At 46.9% G+C, this 19,948-nt stretch overlaps 1 protein-coding gene across 4 annotated transcripts in view; it reads left to right on the top strand.

Annotated features, from left to right (window-relative positions):
• The window catches only part of MAFG (MAF bZIP transcription factor G), a 67,422-nt gene that overhangs the window by 23,469 nt on the left and 24,005 nt on the right, over positions 1-19,948 (top strand). For 2 of the 4 annotated variants that reach the window (XM_085617549.1, XM_085617547.1), the window contains exons 2-3: positions 1,451-1,572; positions 18,542-18,606. Coding sequence is in view for 3 of the 4 variants with exons in the window: in XM_085617547.1 (XP_085473673.1) it covers positions 18,571-18,606 (36 nt within the window). In the remaining variant the exon portion in view is untranslated. The remainder of the gene's footprint in view (positions 1-1,450; positions 1,573-18,541; positions 18,607-19,948) is intronic. The other 2 variants (XM_085617546.1, XM_085617548.1) reach the window with 1 other exon arrangement.

Genomic DNA, 19,948 nt, shown 5'->3' with positions numbered 1-19,948 from the left:
TTGTCTTTGCACTACATGCCACCAAAGGCACAAGTGGGTTTTGTCACTAGACAAGTAGATTTATGAAGCAACATGTTCCATGGACAAATAGATATTTTATTAAATTCCACTGCCAATGACTGTAGACTTACACCCTCTAGTTCTGTGGATCTAATTCTGCTTGCATTACCACAACTACTAAACAAGTAGCGACCAAAATATTCATATCATCACTACTGTTGGCACCATTACTCCAGGATTTGCTACTAGAATCATTGTTCTAGTTACGTGTGAAATTATACTGTTAGTCCTAGCACTGCAATTGCTGCTGCTTTGAGTACGACTCCTGTTAAGACCACTAGTATTACTTCCTGTCCTACAAGTTGCGCCTACACTACTCTGGGTTCCACAGCAGCATGTATTAATACTACTGTAAGTGGTGCATCTACTACTAAACTCACTACTATGTTTAGCCCGGCAACTAATATGTGTTTTGTTATTATGCCAGCTGAGTGAGTGCAAAGCATCGCCCTATTCCCCCTTTCCATAAAGGCCTTTGTGCGTCAAGCCTTGTGCTTTAATGCAATATTGGTAATGCATGAGATCAATATAAAAATATAAAACTTTAAAGTATGCATTTCATCCATACCCCAGCAAAAATATCTCCGGTGCTGTGAGAAGCAACACAGCATGAAGGGCAAAGCAGCATACAAGTTAGAGAGTTAGAAAACACACGCGCTCTCTTGGAGTGCCGAATGAAAAAGAAAAAATTAGTTCCCTAAATTTGAGATGCAGAATGATACAAGCTAGCTAATCAAAAGAACCTTATGCTCCACGGAACCTTATGCTCCACACGAGGGACAAACACAAGAAGGGGAAATGAAGCCATTGAACAAGAAGCGAGCAAATGAAAAAGCCAACCAATGGTAAACAGTAGGCAGGCTGTAAGTTCACAGTTGGTCTTTCACAAGCAGACCACTTGTAGACGAGACCAAAAAAATGGACAACGTAGAATCTCTTTGCTAGTGGATGACTCCGTATCTAGGTCTTAAACTCCTGCATTACGGTTTGCTGCTGCTTTTGGTTTGGCCTGTCTGGGTAAAAACCTCCCAGCCTTACTGGTTTCTTTTAAAGTTTTCACTTGAAAGCACAGTTTTCCTGTATTTAAGTAGACATGTAAACTTCCTGAAGCAATCCAAGAATGATGGGTTGCACTGTATCCGGAGTCCGAGAGAAATAATATTCTGCATGCACAGTCCTGTGAAAACTAATCTTGTTCAGTAAAGAGTTATTCATGTGGCATAGGTGGAAGATCATGCCTTGGATTTCTTTTCTTGATGTATCATGATGGTTACCTGGGACTGATCAGAAAATATTGACTCCATGATTGTCAGACCTGGTTCTTGAGTAATATGGGGTGTTACAAAACCTTTACCCCTCCATTTAATCTCCCGGAATCTTTGCTTTTTAGACTACCTGGTTTATGGACTTCTGCCGCAAGAGAGCCTCACTTAAGCTCTGTTATAATGGATTGGGAGTGCTAGCTGCCAGTGTCAACCTTTTTAAAATAAGGTCTGCAGTTGGATACCTAAGGTAAGAGGCCCTGTGCTGGTTGTACCTGAACACAAATGCGCACTTCTAAACTAAGCATGTGAGACTACGATCTAGCTAAGCTAAGTATATCCACACAGGTAGTATGTTCTCGAAGGGATCCTATAAGAATTGGTGCTGACCTGGTTCAAGCCTTATAATGTGAGTGGACATTAATAATGCGAGCAGGCATATTTGTAGTGATTACTGAAAAGAGTGTGTGGATCACTAGTTCACACTATGGGCGAAATCTGCACCAATTTACACTTCACCTTCATGAGACTTGAAGACTAGCATGACCCACTGTTCATATGGTAAGAGTGAGTTCCGAGTGCAGATCCAATGCCGCTTTTGTCGTATCTGCACTAATTCTGGCGCTTGAGGACATGTCCTATTTCTCTGACTCAGTTTCTAATGAGATTCCAAGCCTTAGTTCCCCTTGCTGGGCCAAGTCAATGACTCTACGGGCCATCTGTAGGATCAATTGCCTCACTGCACAGTACGGCCACTAGCCAATAATTAGGCCAGCTCCTGGAAGAGGAGAGGGTGGGAAAGGAATTTGCATCTGCTAATTACCACTCTCACTGCACCTGCCTGCCAAAGCTCACTCCCAAAGAAATAAAGGAGCACAGCTGGACCTCTTGAGCTAAGCGTAGAAGGGACTTCTCTTTGACGTTTTGATGGGAAGGGACTAAGCATCTGTGGCAGTTATGAGTGTTACTTCATGTTCTTAGAGAGATTTTTTAACAGACGACTTCAAGTCACCATTTTTTTTTTTTGCCCTCATTACCCAGGTTTATACCAATCGGGAAACCATGATCACTTTTCGGAGGCGGCTCTGGTGATCTTTTTACAACCTGGCGCAGTACCCTCTACATCCAACCTTCTGCACTCTACCTTTGGTGCCTTAAAACCACACAGGTGGCAACCTCCAGAGCTTATTGGTAGTACAATGTAGGGGGGGGGTTAATCATTGGATTTAGTTATTTTATGATTGTACCCACACCTCATAAGAAAGCCAGAATGCATTTCGCTTAGATTTATGTATTCTATCCAACTTATTAACATACTTAATTGAAGCCAGCCATTCTATTATGCTAGGGGGGATCGCTTTGACCCACTTTTTACAAATTTCTCTCTGCACGAGTAGTATTAAATAAATATCAGTTTTCTTGAATTTTTTTGCCAGTGAGGTATAGTTGTTAGTAAGCCTGAAAAAAACCCACTAATTCACTTACCCGGAGTGCCTCCCCAAGTATAGAAGAGATGATATGACTTACTTCTAGCCAAAAACCTTGAATCTCCGGACAGAGCATAAACATATGGATGTCATCACCTCTCTCCTTGTTACATTTTGGACATCTGATTGTTGTTCCGCTGCCCAATTTAGATAATCCATACAGAGTCCAGTACACCCTGTGAAGACAGAAGAGGTGGTTCCGCCTTAAATTTGCGAGCAGAACTGTGTTATATAATAAATCACATGATACTTGCCATAAATCTTGAATCTGTTCTCCTGGCAAGCATTTCTCCCACAGTTCTGCCGGCAGGTTGAAATCTCCCTCCGCAATCTCCATTAGCACCCAATAGACTTTTGCCACCTCTTTTTTCACAGTTCCTCTGGCTAAAAAAATCTCTTCCAATCTACTTGGTAGTCCTGCTCCACAGCCATCAGTAAGACTCCAACTTAACATTTTCAAGTACTTGAATCTCGAGAGATGGCCGTTGGATAGTGTTTGGATCTCTTCCCAGGGAATTAAGGACCCATTCTTTATCAGATGACTCCATTTAACAACTCCTGCGTTCTTCAATGGACGTACCATGCAATCTTTTGTCCATTCTGAAGATCCAGGAGAGTCAAAGATTGGCGCACAGCCACTGTAGTAACTAAGTTTTAACTCTCTTCTGATTTTATGCCACGTTTCCGCTAAACTCCGTAAGCTCTTTAGGTGAATTTTTAAAAAAAAGCGCGGGTCTCCATATTTATATATAAAGCCGTATTCACCCCCTTTATATTTTTTAGCATTGCTGTGTACATTCTCCCTATTTCTGAATCTTCTGGTCCCTTAAATAGCTCTTTCCCCCCTTTTAACCCCTTGAGTGCCCCGCCCTTTCCACGCCCTGTGCCGGGCGTTTCATTAGCGGGCGGGGCTCATGACGAGATAGTCTCGTCATGGGCACAGCGCAACCGCGGCCCATGACGAGACCATCTCGTCATGGGCACTCAAGGGGTTAATAAAAAGACCCAGGCATAGTATGTTAAGTCTGGTAGCTTTAGGCCCCCCTTCTTGTATTTACGTCTCAGTTTTTTCCATGAAATACGTACACTTTTAGAGGCCCAAATAAAGCTAGATATTTTAGATTGAGTTTTTTTGAACCACTCGTCTTTAAAGGCTAATGGAATATTCTGAAAAAGAAAGGTGATCTTTGGGAGGATAGCCATTTTAACGATGTTAATTCTTCCATAGATAGATAGAGGCAGGTGAGACCATCCTAAAAGTAGTTTCCCTATTTCCTTGTTAACCCTTTGGAAATTAACTTCAGGGATTTGCTCTATTTTCCCCATGATTTTTATGCCCAAGTACCGCATTTCTTTTTTAACACAATTTTCTTGCGTGGTAATGTTCCAGGTCATTATAACTGTCTTCTCTTGATTAATTTGATATCCTGAAATCTTTCCAAATCCTGCCGCCAGCTCATACACTTTTGGCAGTGCTGAAATGAGGTTGGGAGTATAGACCACCAGGTCGTCTGCATATAGCCCCACTTTTTTTTGCCAACCCCTAGAATAACAAGCATTGAAAATGCAATAGGTCTCGCCTTTGATTAAGTTAAAGTCATTTGCTTTGCTAATGGTATTGTATAGCAAAGCAAATGGCTTTAACTTAATAAAAGGCGAGACCTATTGCATTTTTAATGGGTTTTTTTGTTGCAATTTAATGAAAGCTTTCATGAACATGGCAAAAGTTGCAGCATGTGGTTTAAGCACACAACATGTTGCTTTTAGCTTGTAATTGAGGGTGCACAATAGATGGTGAGAAAGATAAGATTAGGAAATTAGCCTCTGAGGCAGTTGAAAAGGGCTGGAGGGCATGTGTTTGGCCCGAGTGTTTATAGCCACGTCTGAGTGTGACTAGAACTGGTATAGAGTGGAGGGAGGAGGGGTGGAGGGGGGGGGGGGATTAGGGTGAGGAAGTGAGCAAGCGAGGGGCAAAGACAATCTGTGTGTTAAGGCCCTACAAATTAACCTATGCTATAGTGAAACGTAGCTTTAAGGCATGCGTATGGCCTGTGAACAGTATAAAAGGCAAAATTATGTATTAAGGCTAAGTACAAGGTGCCGAAGTCTTTTACTAAATAGGTAATGCTAGCCTGCGAAATAATGCTATGTTGAAAGATTATTGTGGTAGCACTGTGGCTAGACGTAAAAACGGAGTGCGTGCTATGTATATAAATGTATTGTTTTTTTTGGGTAGCGGCTTGAAACCCATACAGCGTTTGTTTATAGCTACGTTGGGCTTTGACGAGCACCAGCACACAATGGAGGGTGGAGGGACCGGATGGGGGGAAGGAAGGAGTGAACGACGGGTGAATATAAGTCTGTGTACTAAGGCGTTACAAATTAACGTGTAAGGTAGTACAAAAAGTGCTTTAGGGCATGTGTCTGGCCCGTGTAAAGTACGTAAGGCAAAATTATTTATAATGGGCAAAATGAAAGTTGCAGAAGCGTATTAGCAAATGGGTAGTAAGCTACCCCGTGGGGTAATGCTCCGTTATAAGAATATTATTGTAACACTGCCGGTACAGTGACAAGTGCCGGAAAGCATGTGTGCGGGCCCTGGAAAGTATGTAAGGTAAACGTTTTTTGCTAACGGCAAAATTAAAAGCGCAAAATCCAATTAAAAAATTGTAGGACGCTACCCAGTGCGGTAATGTTGTGATAGAAGATTGTCATGTTAGCACTGCGGCCACGCTTATGGTGGGTGCTTGCGCAGTAATAAAGTCATCTATTGGTTGGCAGGAGCTTGAAACCCGCAGAGCGTTTGTGTATAGCGACGCCTGGCGGTGAATAGCACCAGCACACAACGTAGAGTGGAAGGGCCGGGCCAGGGAAGGGAGGAAGCGAGCTAGGGGGAACGGGCGTACGTGTAGGAAGACGCTACAAATTGGCCTGCGACAATAAAAAAAAGTGCTAAAGGGCATGTGTGTGGGCTGTGAAAAATATATATAGCTAAATGATGTATTAAGGGCAGGATTACAGGTGCAGTAGTGTATGTGCAAATTGATAATACGCTACCTTATTGGGTAATGTCCTGTTGGAAGAAAAAAAATGGTAGCACTGCGGCTAGGCTAAACATGCTTGCTTGTACAGTGAGAGAGCATGTCCTATGAACATTCATGTATTGTTGTGGTAGAAGCTTGTAAGCGTGCAGCGTATGTTTATAGGCATGCCCGGCTGTAACCAGCAGGAACATATAATGGAGGGAGAAAGGGCCCGACGGGGAGAGGGAGGGAGCCAGGGGCGAACGGGAGTCCGTGTATGAGCGCCACAAATTAACTTGTAAGGTAGTAAAAAGTGATTTAGGGCATGTGTGTGGCCTGTGCAAATTATGGAGGGCAATATCATTTATTAATGGCAAAAGCAACAAGCATTCGGCCGTGCGGCCGTAAAAGTAACGGCCGCGCGGCAGTGAAAACGAAAGTAATCGTGATCAAAGCGAAAGTGATCGCGATCGCTTGGACGGTAGCGCTGTGTGGCAAGCACGCGAGTGGTGCACGCGCAGCAGTGATTGGCGGCTGCGCGCGTGCACGCTCACTTGCACTCAAGCTTTAGGCCACAGGCAGCACTTTAAAAATCCCAACTACAAAATGTCTCTCCGAGCCAGCGCATGCGCTGGCCTCAGCGATACCTAAAAAGGGAGTATCTCCTTGGCCTTCCTGATTTTCTCTGCCAGCGGTTCAATGTATAAATTAAAGAGCAGGGGGGATAGCGGACACCCCTGTCTCGTCCCTCTAAAAATGTTACATTTTTCCGTTAGCCACCCATTTATTAGGATTTTCAAGTCACCATGGTGAAATGTCCCAATGTGCTGTGCAGAAGGGTTAAGGCAAGGGAAGAGTGATTTCACCCTAGAATTGGGCAGAAGTGCCTAACTTTTAGAACTTTCTACTGCCCCACTTAAAATCCTCTGCACAAGGGAGATACTTTAAGAACAGTCTCGATCTGTGGGGAAGTGACACTGGAGGAATGCCCAGCTAGAAGAAAGATTGGATTCAAGAACATCTAACTTCAGCTGTCACCCAGGGACTAAGATTTGTTTCTCCAAGGCCAAGTGGCATTGGCCCGATACACCCTTTGAAGGACAGTAGAGGGATGGCCCTGCTGGTTCTGGACACTGGAGAGCTCCTCTGGATCTTGTGTGGACTGGTCCTGCAGGAGTGTGACCTCAAGAAGAAGTGGGACCCTGACATTTGCTGCACAGGTAGCCAACAAGGAGCCTACAGGGTGCATGCCAGAGGGCACTCTGTCTTTAGGTGCTGCAGAGTAAGACCCCAGTCAGAGGAGAGTTTCCTGGTGCCCAGACAGAAGATAGGTCCTGCACAATGAGTGAATGCAGTGACTATAAGAGAACAAAAGTTTAAAGGCCATGAGACCGGTAGAAGCCTTTTCTGGTTGCTATAGTTGGCCACTAGGAGTAAAATGACACAAAAATCATCTGAATCGGCCAAACGGGCCATTAACAATATTGTATTAAGATTTGTCCCCCTGGGACAACAAGTTTGCTAGAGACCCACATGGCGATCCTCAGTCCAACTGCTTGAAGGCTTCCTGGGCAGAAAAGAAATTTGCTTGGGGTGAAATGGATTGCTGTGGTAATGATTGGATTGGAGTGGGGTTGACTGGATTGGATTTAAGTGGGTGGATTGGTGAGTCTGTCTGAATTGGGTGGAGTCGGTTGGATTGGATTGAGGTAGAATGGAGTGGAGCGGGGTACGGTGGAGTGGATTGGATTGGGGTGGAGTAGATTGAATTGGAGTGAAGTGGGTTGTATTGGATTCACTTTTCCTGAACCCTGGGTTAGTACAATTCTGTTCCCATTACATGCTTTATACATGGGTTCACACTCGAGTTTGTAGCCTTCTGTTTGCAGGGCACAAGAAGTTAAAAAGAACAAAGTAGTATCTCAGTCACGTTGGAAGCAGCGGGCGGGCGCTGATAAAGTTGAATCAATCACTGCTTGGTCCCTGCTCCACAGAAATGAACATCAATGATTCTTATCCTGTAGTGACCAATTGCTAGGCTTTTAAGAAGAATACCACATAAGCCAATAAATGATGAATAACGGCCGGGATCCAATCCCCCCCTTTTTTTTTTTTACACAAAAGTGTCTCACAAGTGAAACCCTTGCGCTAGTGCATGCTCAACCTTAAAAATGTCCTATGATAGTTGTTAAAGATCTTAATTAATCACATCCACACTAATAAAAACAGTAAGTACCAGCATGACCCTCTACTGGATGCAGTTAATCAACTCTTTGCTGATCAAGTGTGAAGTTGCAGATTGACAGACAACGGGACAGGTTACCCCACAGGTTAGCAAAAGGGTTTGTCCATTTCCGACCAAAAAACTTGAAAGTTGTTTGTCAAATCAATTGAAATAATGTATCAAAGACTATAAGCCATTTATTGATCAGGCTTCAGATGTGAATACGTGGCTTCAACACAGAAATGGCCATTCTACAGATTGTGGATGACACTCTCCTCCTCATTGACAAAAGGAGATTCCTGCCCAGGGGCGGCTCCTCCACTAAGGTGGATGTAAGTGCAGAGTGGGACAAATGAATGTATGGTTAGTGATGGGCTTGTTTGAGTGAGATTGCAGAGAGAGCAGCGAGGGGGACAGGTGAGTGGAGTGTCCCATGAGTACAGGGTGAGTAGTGTGCTCATATGACTGCAGGGTGAGGTACAGGGTGAACAGGGTAAGTGCATTGTGAGTGCAGAGTTAGAACTGTGAGTGAGCTATGAGCTCATGTGACTGCGGAGTAAGTGGAGGGAGGACGGTGTGAGTTCATGGTGAGTGGCATAATTGCTTTGTGGTCATTGTGAGTGCAGGGTGAATGGCGTGAGTGCATGGTGATCAGTGGGAGTGAATTGTGATCACTATGAGTGCAGGGTGAATTTGAAAGTGAAGGGCGTGAATGAGGAGTGAGTTGTCTGAATGCAGGGTGCATTCCCAGACACTTGAAGTAACTCAACATGTTATTGAGAGCTGGCGTAGGGTTTCAGATATCAGTTAAACTGTTGCTATCATGGCATTATTCAGGGACAGGGCTGGACTGACCGTAGCGGGCACTGGGTGTTTTCTCGGTGGGCAGGAAGGGTGGTGGCCAGCTTTGTACCAGTGGGTGCTGTTTTTGGTACAGGGGCCGGTTTTGCAGCAGTGCTGCAATAGTGACCCCCTATACCAAAAGCAGCTGCAGTGTTTTCCACGTGCACCCCTTCCCCAGCCCCCACCCCCCTCCTCCGCAGCCGATCCGACTCAATTGCCAAGGCTGGTGTTGCGGTTCCAGTCCGGCCCTGTCCAGGAACAGAGGGTGGAGGAAATAAATATTGTGCTCATCCTGCAACAAACTTCCAGTCTTGTGATTAGGGATGCCAGCTCATTATATTGATGTCCCAGACATCACAAAAATAAGCAGTCACCTAAAGCCTATTTTCTGCACTTATCTGTGCATACCTGGAACAGCAAATATACGTAGAACACATTTTTAATTGTGTTCTGGGGCTGCCTGAATGATCCATGACTGATAATTAAAGGGAACAATGACCGAAAAGTAACATTACAAATGAATACATATGCTTTTGTTTATGATCCTATTTAGTCTCAAGACAAGGCCTTTGCAGGCTCTTTAACCCCTTGCGTGCGTGCGTCAGCCAACAGCCGTCGCAAGCACTACCTCGGTAGTGCTGCGCACGTCTGTTGGCCGACGCGGCCCTGCCCGCGCCATAAATCACCCGCACCGCGGCGGAATTTACGCCGCGGTTAACGGGTTAAACAACAAATGGCTGGTATTTTTCTTCTGGCAACCCTACTTTATATTTATTTTCATGAAATGGATTCTCACACTACGGCAGTAAAAGTAAAATCCAAATGTAATGAATAGGCAAAGTGGGGGCCCAGGGGGTACTGGAACAAGACAAAAAACTAAGCCTTGTTGAAACAGTTTACAAAGGTATGTAAATATGCAAATGGTCTTTATATATGTGTGTGTGTATATATATATTACCTACTGGCGGTCGCCAGTAGGTAGTGATAGTTAGGACCTCGTTTCTATTCAAAAAGCGTTTTTTGTTTTACCAATAACTTTGGCGTCGTTTGACGAATCTTCGTGAAATTTTCAAAACTAGTGGGGCGCTCCGGTCAGCTCCTGTCTTGAAAGTTTTTATATATATATGTGTGTGTGTGTGTATGTATATATATCTAAATATATATATATCCACACGAAACCTCCAGCAAGCAGAAGGAAGAGGCCACACGGGGAATCCAGGAAAAGATCTTTAATTGGAATGTAGTTCTGGCATAATGCATTTCGACGTAGTGTCTTCCTCAGATGCCACTGCTACTCTGAATCCACCTCTCGCCACCACTTTTGAAGGATACTGCAGTCCTCCCTTGATTGGAGCGACACACCTCCCCTGCCATGTGATCGCTCACCTGATGTAGTTCGGTAAGTCCTACAACTCCCAGAATGCATCATCTCTGGGCCGGTGATGCATGGGAAAACTTGATGATGAAAAATCCATGTGGCTTCGATGTGCTGCAGAGCAGGGCGTGCTGTATTCAGTGTAAAATTAGTCCTCTGACCTCCCAGGGTCCTTGCATACGTTCCAACCCCCCAGGCACAAGTCAGCCAGGTCGTGAGCTGATTTAATAAATCAGTACTCCTCGTGAAGTCACGAGCTGCCAGCTGGCAGCGTCCCTTGCTTGACCCATACTCGGGAGGTGGGCTGGAACAATCCAATATCTTGGGCGACTAACAACTGCTTGCACAGACACCAGTAATGCCTCCAGCCAACTTGATAGAACGGGGCCCCTTAACGCGTCTCTGGCTGATGCGATAATATCCACACGAAACCTCCAGCAAGCAGAAGGAAGAGGTCACATGGGGAATCCAGGAAAAGATCTTTAATTGGAATGCAGTTCTGGCATAATGCATTTCGACGTAGTGTCTTCCTCAGATGCCACTGCTACACTGAATCCACCTCTCGCCACCACTTTTGAATGATACTGCAGTCCTCCCTTGATTGGAGAGACACACCTCCCCCGCTATGTGATCGCTCACCTGATGTAGTTCGGTAAGTCCTACAACTCCCAGAATGCATCATCTCTGGGCGGGTGATGCGTGCGGAAACTTGATGATGAAAAATCCATGTGGCTTCGGTGTGCTGCAGAACAGGGCCCGCTGTATTCAGTGTAAAATTAGTCCTCGGACCACCCTGGGTCCCCGCATACGTTCCAACCCCCCAGGCACAAGTCCGCCGGGTCGTGAGCTGATTTAATAAATCAGTACTCCTCGTGAAGTCACGAGCTGCCAGCTGGCAGCGTCCCTTGCTTGACCCATACTATATATCTCCAAGATGTCTGTAATATCAGCATGGTGTACCAACTCACTTAACCCCCTACCTCCACGTTGCAGGTTTACGTCAGACAGCAGTACGACAACATTGGACGGCCCAATAAATTTAATCAGTTAAGAAGACTGGCAAATTGTTAGTAGCATTATATGCACCATGACCAAGTTCCCCATACATTTTCCCTTTTTGAAAGCCACCACTCTTTTCGGTCAAACAGCTGTAACACCGTCAACTTGGGAGGCATGTCACATCTCATGTTTTACAGGACTGGTAACCGTATAGCCAAGAAATCATCCTTGTTTTTAGTTGCATTGATAATCAGACTCTCCATTCCATGATCTCCCCGACCTTTCAGAACCTCATATTCATGTACACCATTCATTGCAAAAAATATGTACATGTACGGTTGTTTTCTGCGGACTGCAACATATATATTTTACCTGATTTATTTTACTCTGAGAAGAAGGAAAGTGTTAATAAAACGGGCTTCAATTGTTTGTGTTTAATAATTTGAATAGGGTCTACTGAATGTGCATGGTTTTCTTAAACTGTTTTTGAATAGCACTCGGGTCTTTTTTTTAATCAGTCTGTCAAACTAGCTAGATAACATCATTTGCCTTAACTCGCCTAGTAAGCCACATCAATCAGGGAATTGTAAGCACGCTACTCACCCGTGAGGGTCTCAAGGTGCTGAGGGGGGGTCTGCAGATCTGTTTGAGCCAGGTCTTGATGGTCTTTCTGAAGGTGTTCAGGGAGGGGGCATGTCTGATGTCTGCCGGTAGCTCGTTCCAGGTCTTGGCTGCAATGTGAGAGAAGGATCTTCCGCCTGCCCTGGATGCGCGGGGTTTCGGCCAGTGTGAAGTTGGAAGATCGAAGGTTTCTTTTGGGTACGTGGAAGTTGATTCTGTCATTGAGGTATTTGGGTCCGTTGTTATGTAGGCATTTGTAGGCGTGTGTGAGGATTTTGAAGGTGACTCTTTTCTCCATGGGGAGCCACTGGAGACTTCATAGGTGTTGACTGATGTGTTCGTGTCGGGGGATGCCGAGGACGAGTCTGGCGGCAGTGTTCTGTATTGTCTGGAGTTTGGGGAGTAGGGACTTGTTGATGCCGGCGTGGAGTGCATTTCCATAGCCCAGTCTGCTGGTGAGAGTGCATGGGTGACTGTTTTCCTTGACTCAGGGGGGATCCACTTGAAGGTCTTGTGGAGGGTGTTGAAGCAGCTGGAGGTGACGGCATTGACCTGTCGGTTCTTGGTGAGTGATGAGTCGAATACGATACAGAGGTTCTTGGCGTGGTCTGAGGAGGTAGGTGGGCTTCCGAGGGCGGTTGGCCACCAGGTGCTGTCCCATGCAGAAGGGGTGGTACCGAGGATGAGGATTTCTGTCTTCTCGGGCGTTGAGCTTCAGGCAGCTGTTGGTCATCCAGACTGCGACGTCTTGCATTCCTTTCTGGAAGCTGAGTTTGGCAGTGGTGGGGTCTTTGGTGAGGGAGAGGATGAGCTGGGTGTCGTTGGCGTAGGATATGATGTTGAGGCCGTGTTGTCGGACGATGGCTGCGAGGGGGGCCATGTAGATGTTGAAGAGGGTGGGGCTCAGGGATGAACCCTGTGGGACTCCGCAGGTGATTTTCGTGGGGTTGGAGAGGAAGGGTGGGAGTCTGATCCTTTGGCTTCTTCCGGTGAGGAATGATTGGATCCAGTCCAGGGCTGTTCCTTGTATGCCTGCGTCGTGTAGTCTTGCGACTAGTGTGCGGTGGGAGACGGTGTCAAAGGCCGCTGATAGATCGAGCAGGATGAGGGCTGCGGAGAGGCCTTGGTCCAGGAGGGTGCGGATGTCATTTGTGGCAGCGAGTAAGGCGGTCTCCGTGCTGTGGTTGCTTCGGAATCCGGATTGGGACGGGTCAAGAACGGCATTCTCTTCAATGAATCGTGTCAGTTTCCTGTTGACTGTTTTCTCTGCAACTTTGGCTGCGAAGGGGAGGAGCGAGATGGGCCAATAGTTCTTGAGGTCGGTGGGGTCAGCTGTGGGCTTCTTGAGCAGGGGTCTGACTTCTGCGCGCTCCAGTCGTCTGGGAAGGTGCCTGTTTTGAAGGTGGTGTTGATGGTGCGCTGTAGTTCGGGTGCGATGGCAGCCGCAGCTAAGGGGTAGATGTGAGGGGGGCAGGGGTCGATGGGGGCCCCCGAGTGGATGCTTTTCATTGTCGAGGCGGTGTCTTCGGCCTTGATTGATGTCCATTTGGAGATGGTGGGCTGGCTGGTGTTTCTGGGGGGCAGGGGCCGTCTGGCGCCTGGTGGATGGTCGATGAAGTTGTCGTAGAGATTTTTGATCTTGAGGTGGAAATAGGTTCCAAGCTTGTCGCAGAGGTCTTGGGATGGGGTGATGTCTGTGGCTTCGCTGCGTGGGTTGGTGAATTCTTGAATGACACTGAAAAGTTCCTTGGAGTTGGTGGAGATGGCCAGGATTTTGTTGTGGATGAAGTTCCTCTTGGTGGCTCTGATCTGGTTGTGGTAGTCAGTCATGGCATCCTTGTAGGTGGTGTGGTTTTCGGTTGTCTTGGTGTTTCTCCAGTTCTTCTCCAGGCGTCTGCAGGTACGTCTGGCTTCTTGGAGAGCGGTGGTTAACCAGGCGGCTTTCCTGTGACGTTGTCTGTCGAGGTTGCGTAGCGGGGCAAGCTCGTCTGCGCAGTCGGAGATCCAGGTGTGTAGTTCTCTGGCTGCGTCGTTTGCGTCGGGTGCCCAGATGTGGTTGTCTCGGGTGAGGGTGGAGTTAAGTTGCTCCTCGCTAACCTTGCTCCAGTTCCTTCGTGATGGGCATGGGGCTGGTTTGGGTGCCTTGGGTTTGTTGATTATTTTCAAGGAACAGTGGTCCCATTCAAGAAGAGTCAAAATAAATATCACAATTACTACAGTAAGGAATTGGAATTCAAGAGAATGAACAATGCATGTGATGAAACAAGGTTTTTATGGTGATTATTAGAAAAACATAATAAGTAACACAATGAGTGAGCTAGCCGGGAGGAGGTTAGAAGGGAAATCAGCCAATTTCTTTAACCCAGGCTGGTGACTTAAAAGGTGACTTTTGAATGAACAGTGCAAATACGTAAAAGTCAGATCAACATCTCACACTCAAAAAACAGATATACAGTAAGGTTTTGAGTTTAGAGAAGTAGGTCGATGACGTTTCGATCCCCATACGGATAGTGGGATCTCTTCAGGACAAGGCGATGGTAAGGGTGCCTGGGAAGTTAGCCTGGGTAGGTGGGGGAAATAAAAAGGAAAGAGGAGGGGAAGGGAGGGGGGGAGAAAGGGGTGGGGGAAGAAATTGGGTTAACGGTATGTGCTGGATGAAGCGAGGAAGTAGAGAGAACCAATAATATATGAAGGTCAATTGGGTAAGTGCCGAGTGGAAAAACCAGAGGTGGGTGAGGATGGGTGGGGAGGGTCTGTGGAGGTAAGGGTAACAAGAAGGGGTAGTCAGAGGAGTAGGAGCAGGGAAAGCGGTCAAGAGAGGCTAGGGTGGAGGCAATAGAGAGGATGAATGTGGCCGTAAGTGGCGATGGCCAGACGAGACACGTTAGCTAGGAGATGGAGGTCAAGGGATACGATGGGGGGGGTGAAAAATTAAAAGAATGAAAGAGCCGAGGGGGCTGAAGGACAGGCGTAGTAGCTGAGGTAGAGCGAGGACTGGAAGGGCTAAGGTGCGAGGGTGCAAGTGGGCCCCGCCTGACGTAGGGTCGGACAATGAAACTTACGTGATAGCCACAAAATGATAAATGAAGGGCCGAGGAGCCTCAGGTGCTGCAGCGCACCAACGAAGGAGGCAACGGAGGGGCGTCCGGGGTCCGCACCGGGAGGGCCGAATCGCCGATTCGCGAAGTAAAAAGAGGTCCGTGTCGGGACCGAAGGACGGCAGTGGAGCCAAGGCTCCCGGATGCTGGAGGGGTAGAGGAGGGCGGAAGGGTAGTATCGTGGCAGCATGTGGAAGAGAGAGCGCTTGAATTGGAAGGTAGTGGCGTCTCTTACCTTGCAGGAAAAGGGGTGCTGGTGTATGCGGTAATTAGATGAAGCGGGAAACTCCGTGCCGCGTTAACCGTAAGGGGTAAAGGAGCCGAATCAGGGGCTTCCGGGAGCTGAGAGCGGGGCAGGTCACATGGTCCGAGCTCTCAATGGAGAATGGATAAGGCAGGCAAGAGGGGGCGGGCCAATATGAAGGGGCGTGTGGAAATAGAAAAGGTACCAAGTACAGGAAGGATGGAAAGGATACAGTCATGATGGAATGGGAAGGAAGGAGGGGAGAAATGAGGCCCTAACAAGGAGAAGTGTCTGGAGAGCGGGTGACAGCGTGTGCAGGCGGCGGTGTGGGGAGTGATGGAGAGAGTAGGGCAATCCCCAAAAGAGTAAGTAGGGGCCTCCAATCAGTGATATGGGAGCCACACAAAATCAACACAAAGGAATTGAGAGGAGAGGAAAAGGATAAAAGGGAATAATTGAGGGGATAGATAGTGAAGAGCATGAGGGTGACAAATTAAAAATAAAGGTGGAACTAAAATAACCAGGTGAAAAATTGTTGGGTTTGTTGATGGCGTGGTGTATGCAGTGGTGGTCAGTCCATGGCGGCTGCGTTGTGTGGCTGAATTGGATGCTGTTTCCTGCCGCGAAGATGGGGTCGATTGTGTGTCCTGCTCTGTGGGTCGGTGTGTTGACGAGTTGTTTAAGTCCGATGCTGGCGAGGTTTTCACAAAGGATAGTGGAGTTTGGGTCACTGGGGTTGTCGAGGTGGAAGTTCAGGTCTCCAATGAGTATGTAGTTTGTTGAGGCGATGGCGTGGGGTGCGATGAAGTCGGTGATGGTGGTGGCGAAGGCTGTTCAGGGGCCGGGGGGTCTATAGACGAGGGTTCCTCAGAGTGTGGCTTTAAGGGTGGTCTGGATCTGGAAGTGCAGGTGTTGGGCGGAGGGGAAGGTTTCGCTGGAGGTGGTAAGGCGGATGGTGCTCTTGTGGGCAATGGCGAGACCCCCTCCTGGGTGGTTGGGGCGGTCTTTCCTCTGGATCTTGTATCCGTCTGGGATGGCGGTGCTGATGTCGGGGGCGGAGGATGCGTTGGTCCAGGTCTCTGTGAAGAAGGCGATGTCAGGCGATAGAGAGTCGAGTAGGTTCCAGATTTCCATGGCGTGTTTGTGTACGGAGCGTACGTTGAGGAGGATGCATTTTAGGGTGTCGCCGGTGCTGGCGTCGGCGGTGTTGGAGGCTGGGGTGGCGGTGAGGGTCTGGCGGCAGTGAAGGCAGGAGAACTGGTCGTGTTCGGCGAGGCCTGTTGTCATTCTCTAAGTCTTCCAGGGTTGAGTGCGAGGAGGGTGGTGGTGTCGTAGCGATGGGTTGTGGGAGGTCCAGGGTTCCTGGCGCTGGCCGTGGTCGGGGACGGGTGCCGACAGGCTTGCCTTTGAGCATTCGGCGTGCCTGCTGTGCGCGGCTGCCATTAAGTAGGGGAGGTGGGAGGGAGGAGAGGCGAGGCGGGAGCGGGGGAATTCCGGGAGTGGGGGGGGGGAATTCCCGGGGGAAATTCCGGGGGGGAGGGGCCGCAGGGGCAGCAGCGGCGAAAGGAACAGGCAGGCATGAGAAAATAAAAACAGTGGTGGAATTGGAGCAAGACACAGATGGGCACAATAACAGTGGCACAACAGGGAAAATGTAAGAAAAAAACGGCTGAGAAAGGTTACGGTGGTTGCAGGCAGTCTGGTCCCAGTTGGAGCGGGCAGCAGGAGTGGACAGCTGCTTCGAACCTCCCAAGGAGGAGGTCGGGTCTGGAGGCAAGAGACAGCACAGCAGAGCTGTGGGGAGAGAATGGACCTAGACATAGTTTGGCATTCAGTGCCACATAATGTGCATCTGCTTGGTGCATAATGTGGGTCACTTGTCTTACAGTGTGGGCCGCTGCTGCTGCAATATTCCAGAAACCTGGGTTTGAGGGCAAATAATATCACTGAATCTGCTTGGTAGGAACCACTTGCGATATAGGTTTTAAAATTGTTCAGTTATCATGTTTGTTGTGAACCCTTTAAACCTTGACTGGAGCCTTGCAAACGATGCAACATGTTTTTTTTAGCTGTGCCATTATATTTAAGTGTTACTGCTGCAAAATATTTAAGTGTTACTGCTGCAAAATGTTTCTCCTGCAGACAGGGTGGTTCGGTTGGGGGATTAAGGGAGCATTTGTGTTTTGGAGAACAGTCTTTCTCTATGGAGGAAGAAAGCATGGTGTTTAGAGGCATAGCTGGATCAGTGCTCATTGCAGCCAAGTACACCCTATGTTTACCCCATGTTTGTCTGTTGGGGGTGGGGAGGGTTTGGAGCAGTATTTATGGTGTGCAGTGTTTGGACAGTTTGTTTTGAGTAAGAATGCTTGGGGTGCTTAGTGCGTTAGAACTAAGGGCAAACCCAATAATCACTGGGACCTGGGTAACAAACAGTGGAATAGAAGTGGTCCCAGAGTATACATAGAGATTGAGAAAGATCAACAAAAGGAAGAATTGCAACAATTTTAAGACAAAACCATAGTGTTATTTAATCACACTAGGAACAGGCATATAAATGCATAAAGTAAATCACACTATTTACAAATGTGCAGGGTGCCACGGGGAAGGGGAGGGAGTGAAGAATTGGGTAGGGTAGTAGAATAAGTGACTTAGACAAGTTCAAAGCAATGGTACAAATCAATTGTTGGGCACCTTAGTGTCGTGCCAAATATTCAAGAGTCATTCATTGACAAAATCAAATATTATTGCCAGGAGGCCATATACAAGTGAAAGGTCACAGTGCTCGACGCACTATTGAGGGTACTGGCATGATGGGATGTCGACGTTTCGACCCCTCTTCAAAGGTAGGTAGGTTAAATCCTTACAGGTGGGGTCTTCCTCAGGACAAAGAGGATGGTGAACCGGGGAAGGTAGGCACCAGAAAAAGAGAGGACATCAAGTCAGTGACAGCTTGGCATCTGGGCACAGAAGGCTCAAAAAGTCAGGTGGGAGTGAAAGTCACGTGTATTTTTTGAAAAAAGGGAGGAATAGAATACTCCATCAAAAACACACCGCTGTGTAATCGGTATGTAGGGTGAGACGAATCACCGAGGAAACAGCCTCTTGAGACGGCGTGCAAGACTGAACTCGCTCGACTCTACCGGTGGGGAGGGTTTGGAGCAGTATTTATGGTGTGCAGTGTTTGGACAGTTTGTTTTGAGTAAGAATGCTTGGGGTGCTTAGTGGACATGGGAGCACTGTGTTTTGGATAAGGGCTTTTATGTTCTATATTCTGATCCTCTGTCCTGTCCATCTGCTCCTTCTAGGGCTGCTTGACTGAAACGGACCTCGTGGTATGACGACCCCCAACAAAGGAAACAAAGCCTTGAAGGTAAAGTGGAGCTTGTTTTTTGTTTTTGTGCTTTCTCCACCTATATCTAGGGCCACTGGAATTATGCGGCAGTCGACTAAATTATGCTGCAAGAAAAGGCAAATTATGCTGCGCATTTTGTGATAGTATTTTACACTTAACACTGACTGGGCATTAGTTGCACCTCCTTTAGTACCATTTTGACACCCAAATATAGCAATAAGCTACAGTTAGGTGACCAGTCAAAATTAGCAGATTTTCTTCAACTGCGTGGCAATGTGTTGCAGAGTTTTTTTAGTAACTTTTGAATTGTTTGTGCTAGAAACAATTTTCTTTGTTAAAATTTGCAGATGATGGATTATGTGGCAAATGCAATGGATTTATACCCATACGAAAATCACTGTGGCCGCACAATTGCATATTCCAATGGCCCTACCTATAACTGAAGCCCTTTAAAGTGCTCAGTTCCCTAACTATTTAATGGCCTTGCAGCAAACCATTGTTGCTGTGGACTTAACCTGTGATTAAGAGCTTCAACAGGACATTAAAAAATGGAGTGACTACTGTGGACACACATGTTCGTCGAGTTTACTGAATGAAGAAAACGCAAGGCTAGTCCAGTACATGTACGGGTTGGGAGTGCCCAGCTTTGCAAGTTAAGCTGATATCTGTTGACCAGTAGTCGATGCAGAAGAATGCAGTGTGTGGTTACATTGAAGTCTTTGGAATGGTTGAGTGCACGGAAAATGTACTGATCTCTGGTAGTAAAATCCTTTCTGTAGCAGATGCCAGATTCATTGTTGCTAAATGAGTAGTGTATTTCAAGGTAATCACAAACCTGAAAAATGACCATTATTTCTAGGTTCTCTACTATACCCAACAGACTCAATAATTTATGAAATTCAACAATATGTCTGTCTCAGGCTTGCGCTTTTTCAGAAGTGGCGTTACGACATCATGCTTCAGTTAAAAGTGGATTTCAAAAGCAACGCTTTCATCGCCACCACCTCCTATGGTACAACAAGCTTTCAGAAGCCGTATTTGTGGCTCTTCCTGTGTCTCCCTGATTAGGGACAGGTAGTTGACATCCACACTTTAGGTATTGTTGAGCCATTATGGATGGCCAGATATGTAATGGCTTTAGAGGTGCTTTTAATAGCGAATGCTTGCTGCAGGTGATGCACTATATTTGTGGGATATACAGAGATTCAGGAGCAGCGAGTTGAGGCATTCCAAATGATCTTTATATCACCACGTTTCCCTAAATCTTGCGGGCAAATTTATTTAAATTTGGTATGAAACTTGCAGCTTTCATAGTGTTGTCCATAAAGTACCATGCAGCTTTTTATTTTCAGCATCTAGC

The sequence above is a fragment of the Triturus cristatus genome, chromosome 7 (genome assembly GCF_964204655.1).
Source record: "Triturus cristatus chromosome 7, aTriCri1.1, whole genome shotgun sequence".
NCBI classification, from domain to species: domain Eukaryota; kingdom Metazoa; phylum Chordata; class Amphibia; order Caudata; family Salamandridae; genus Triturus; species Triturus cristatus.
The sequence above is the reverse complement of the archived record's forward strand: the minus strand, read 5'-3'. Positions and strand labels throughout refer to the sequence as shown.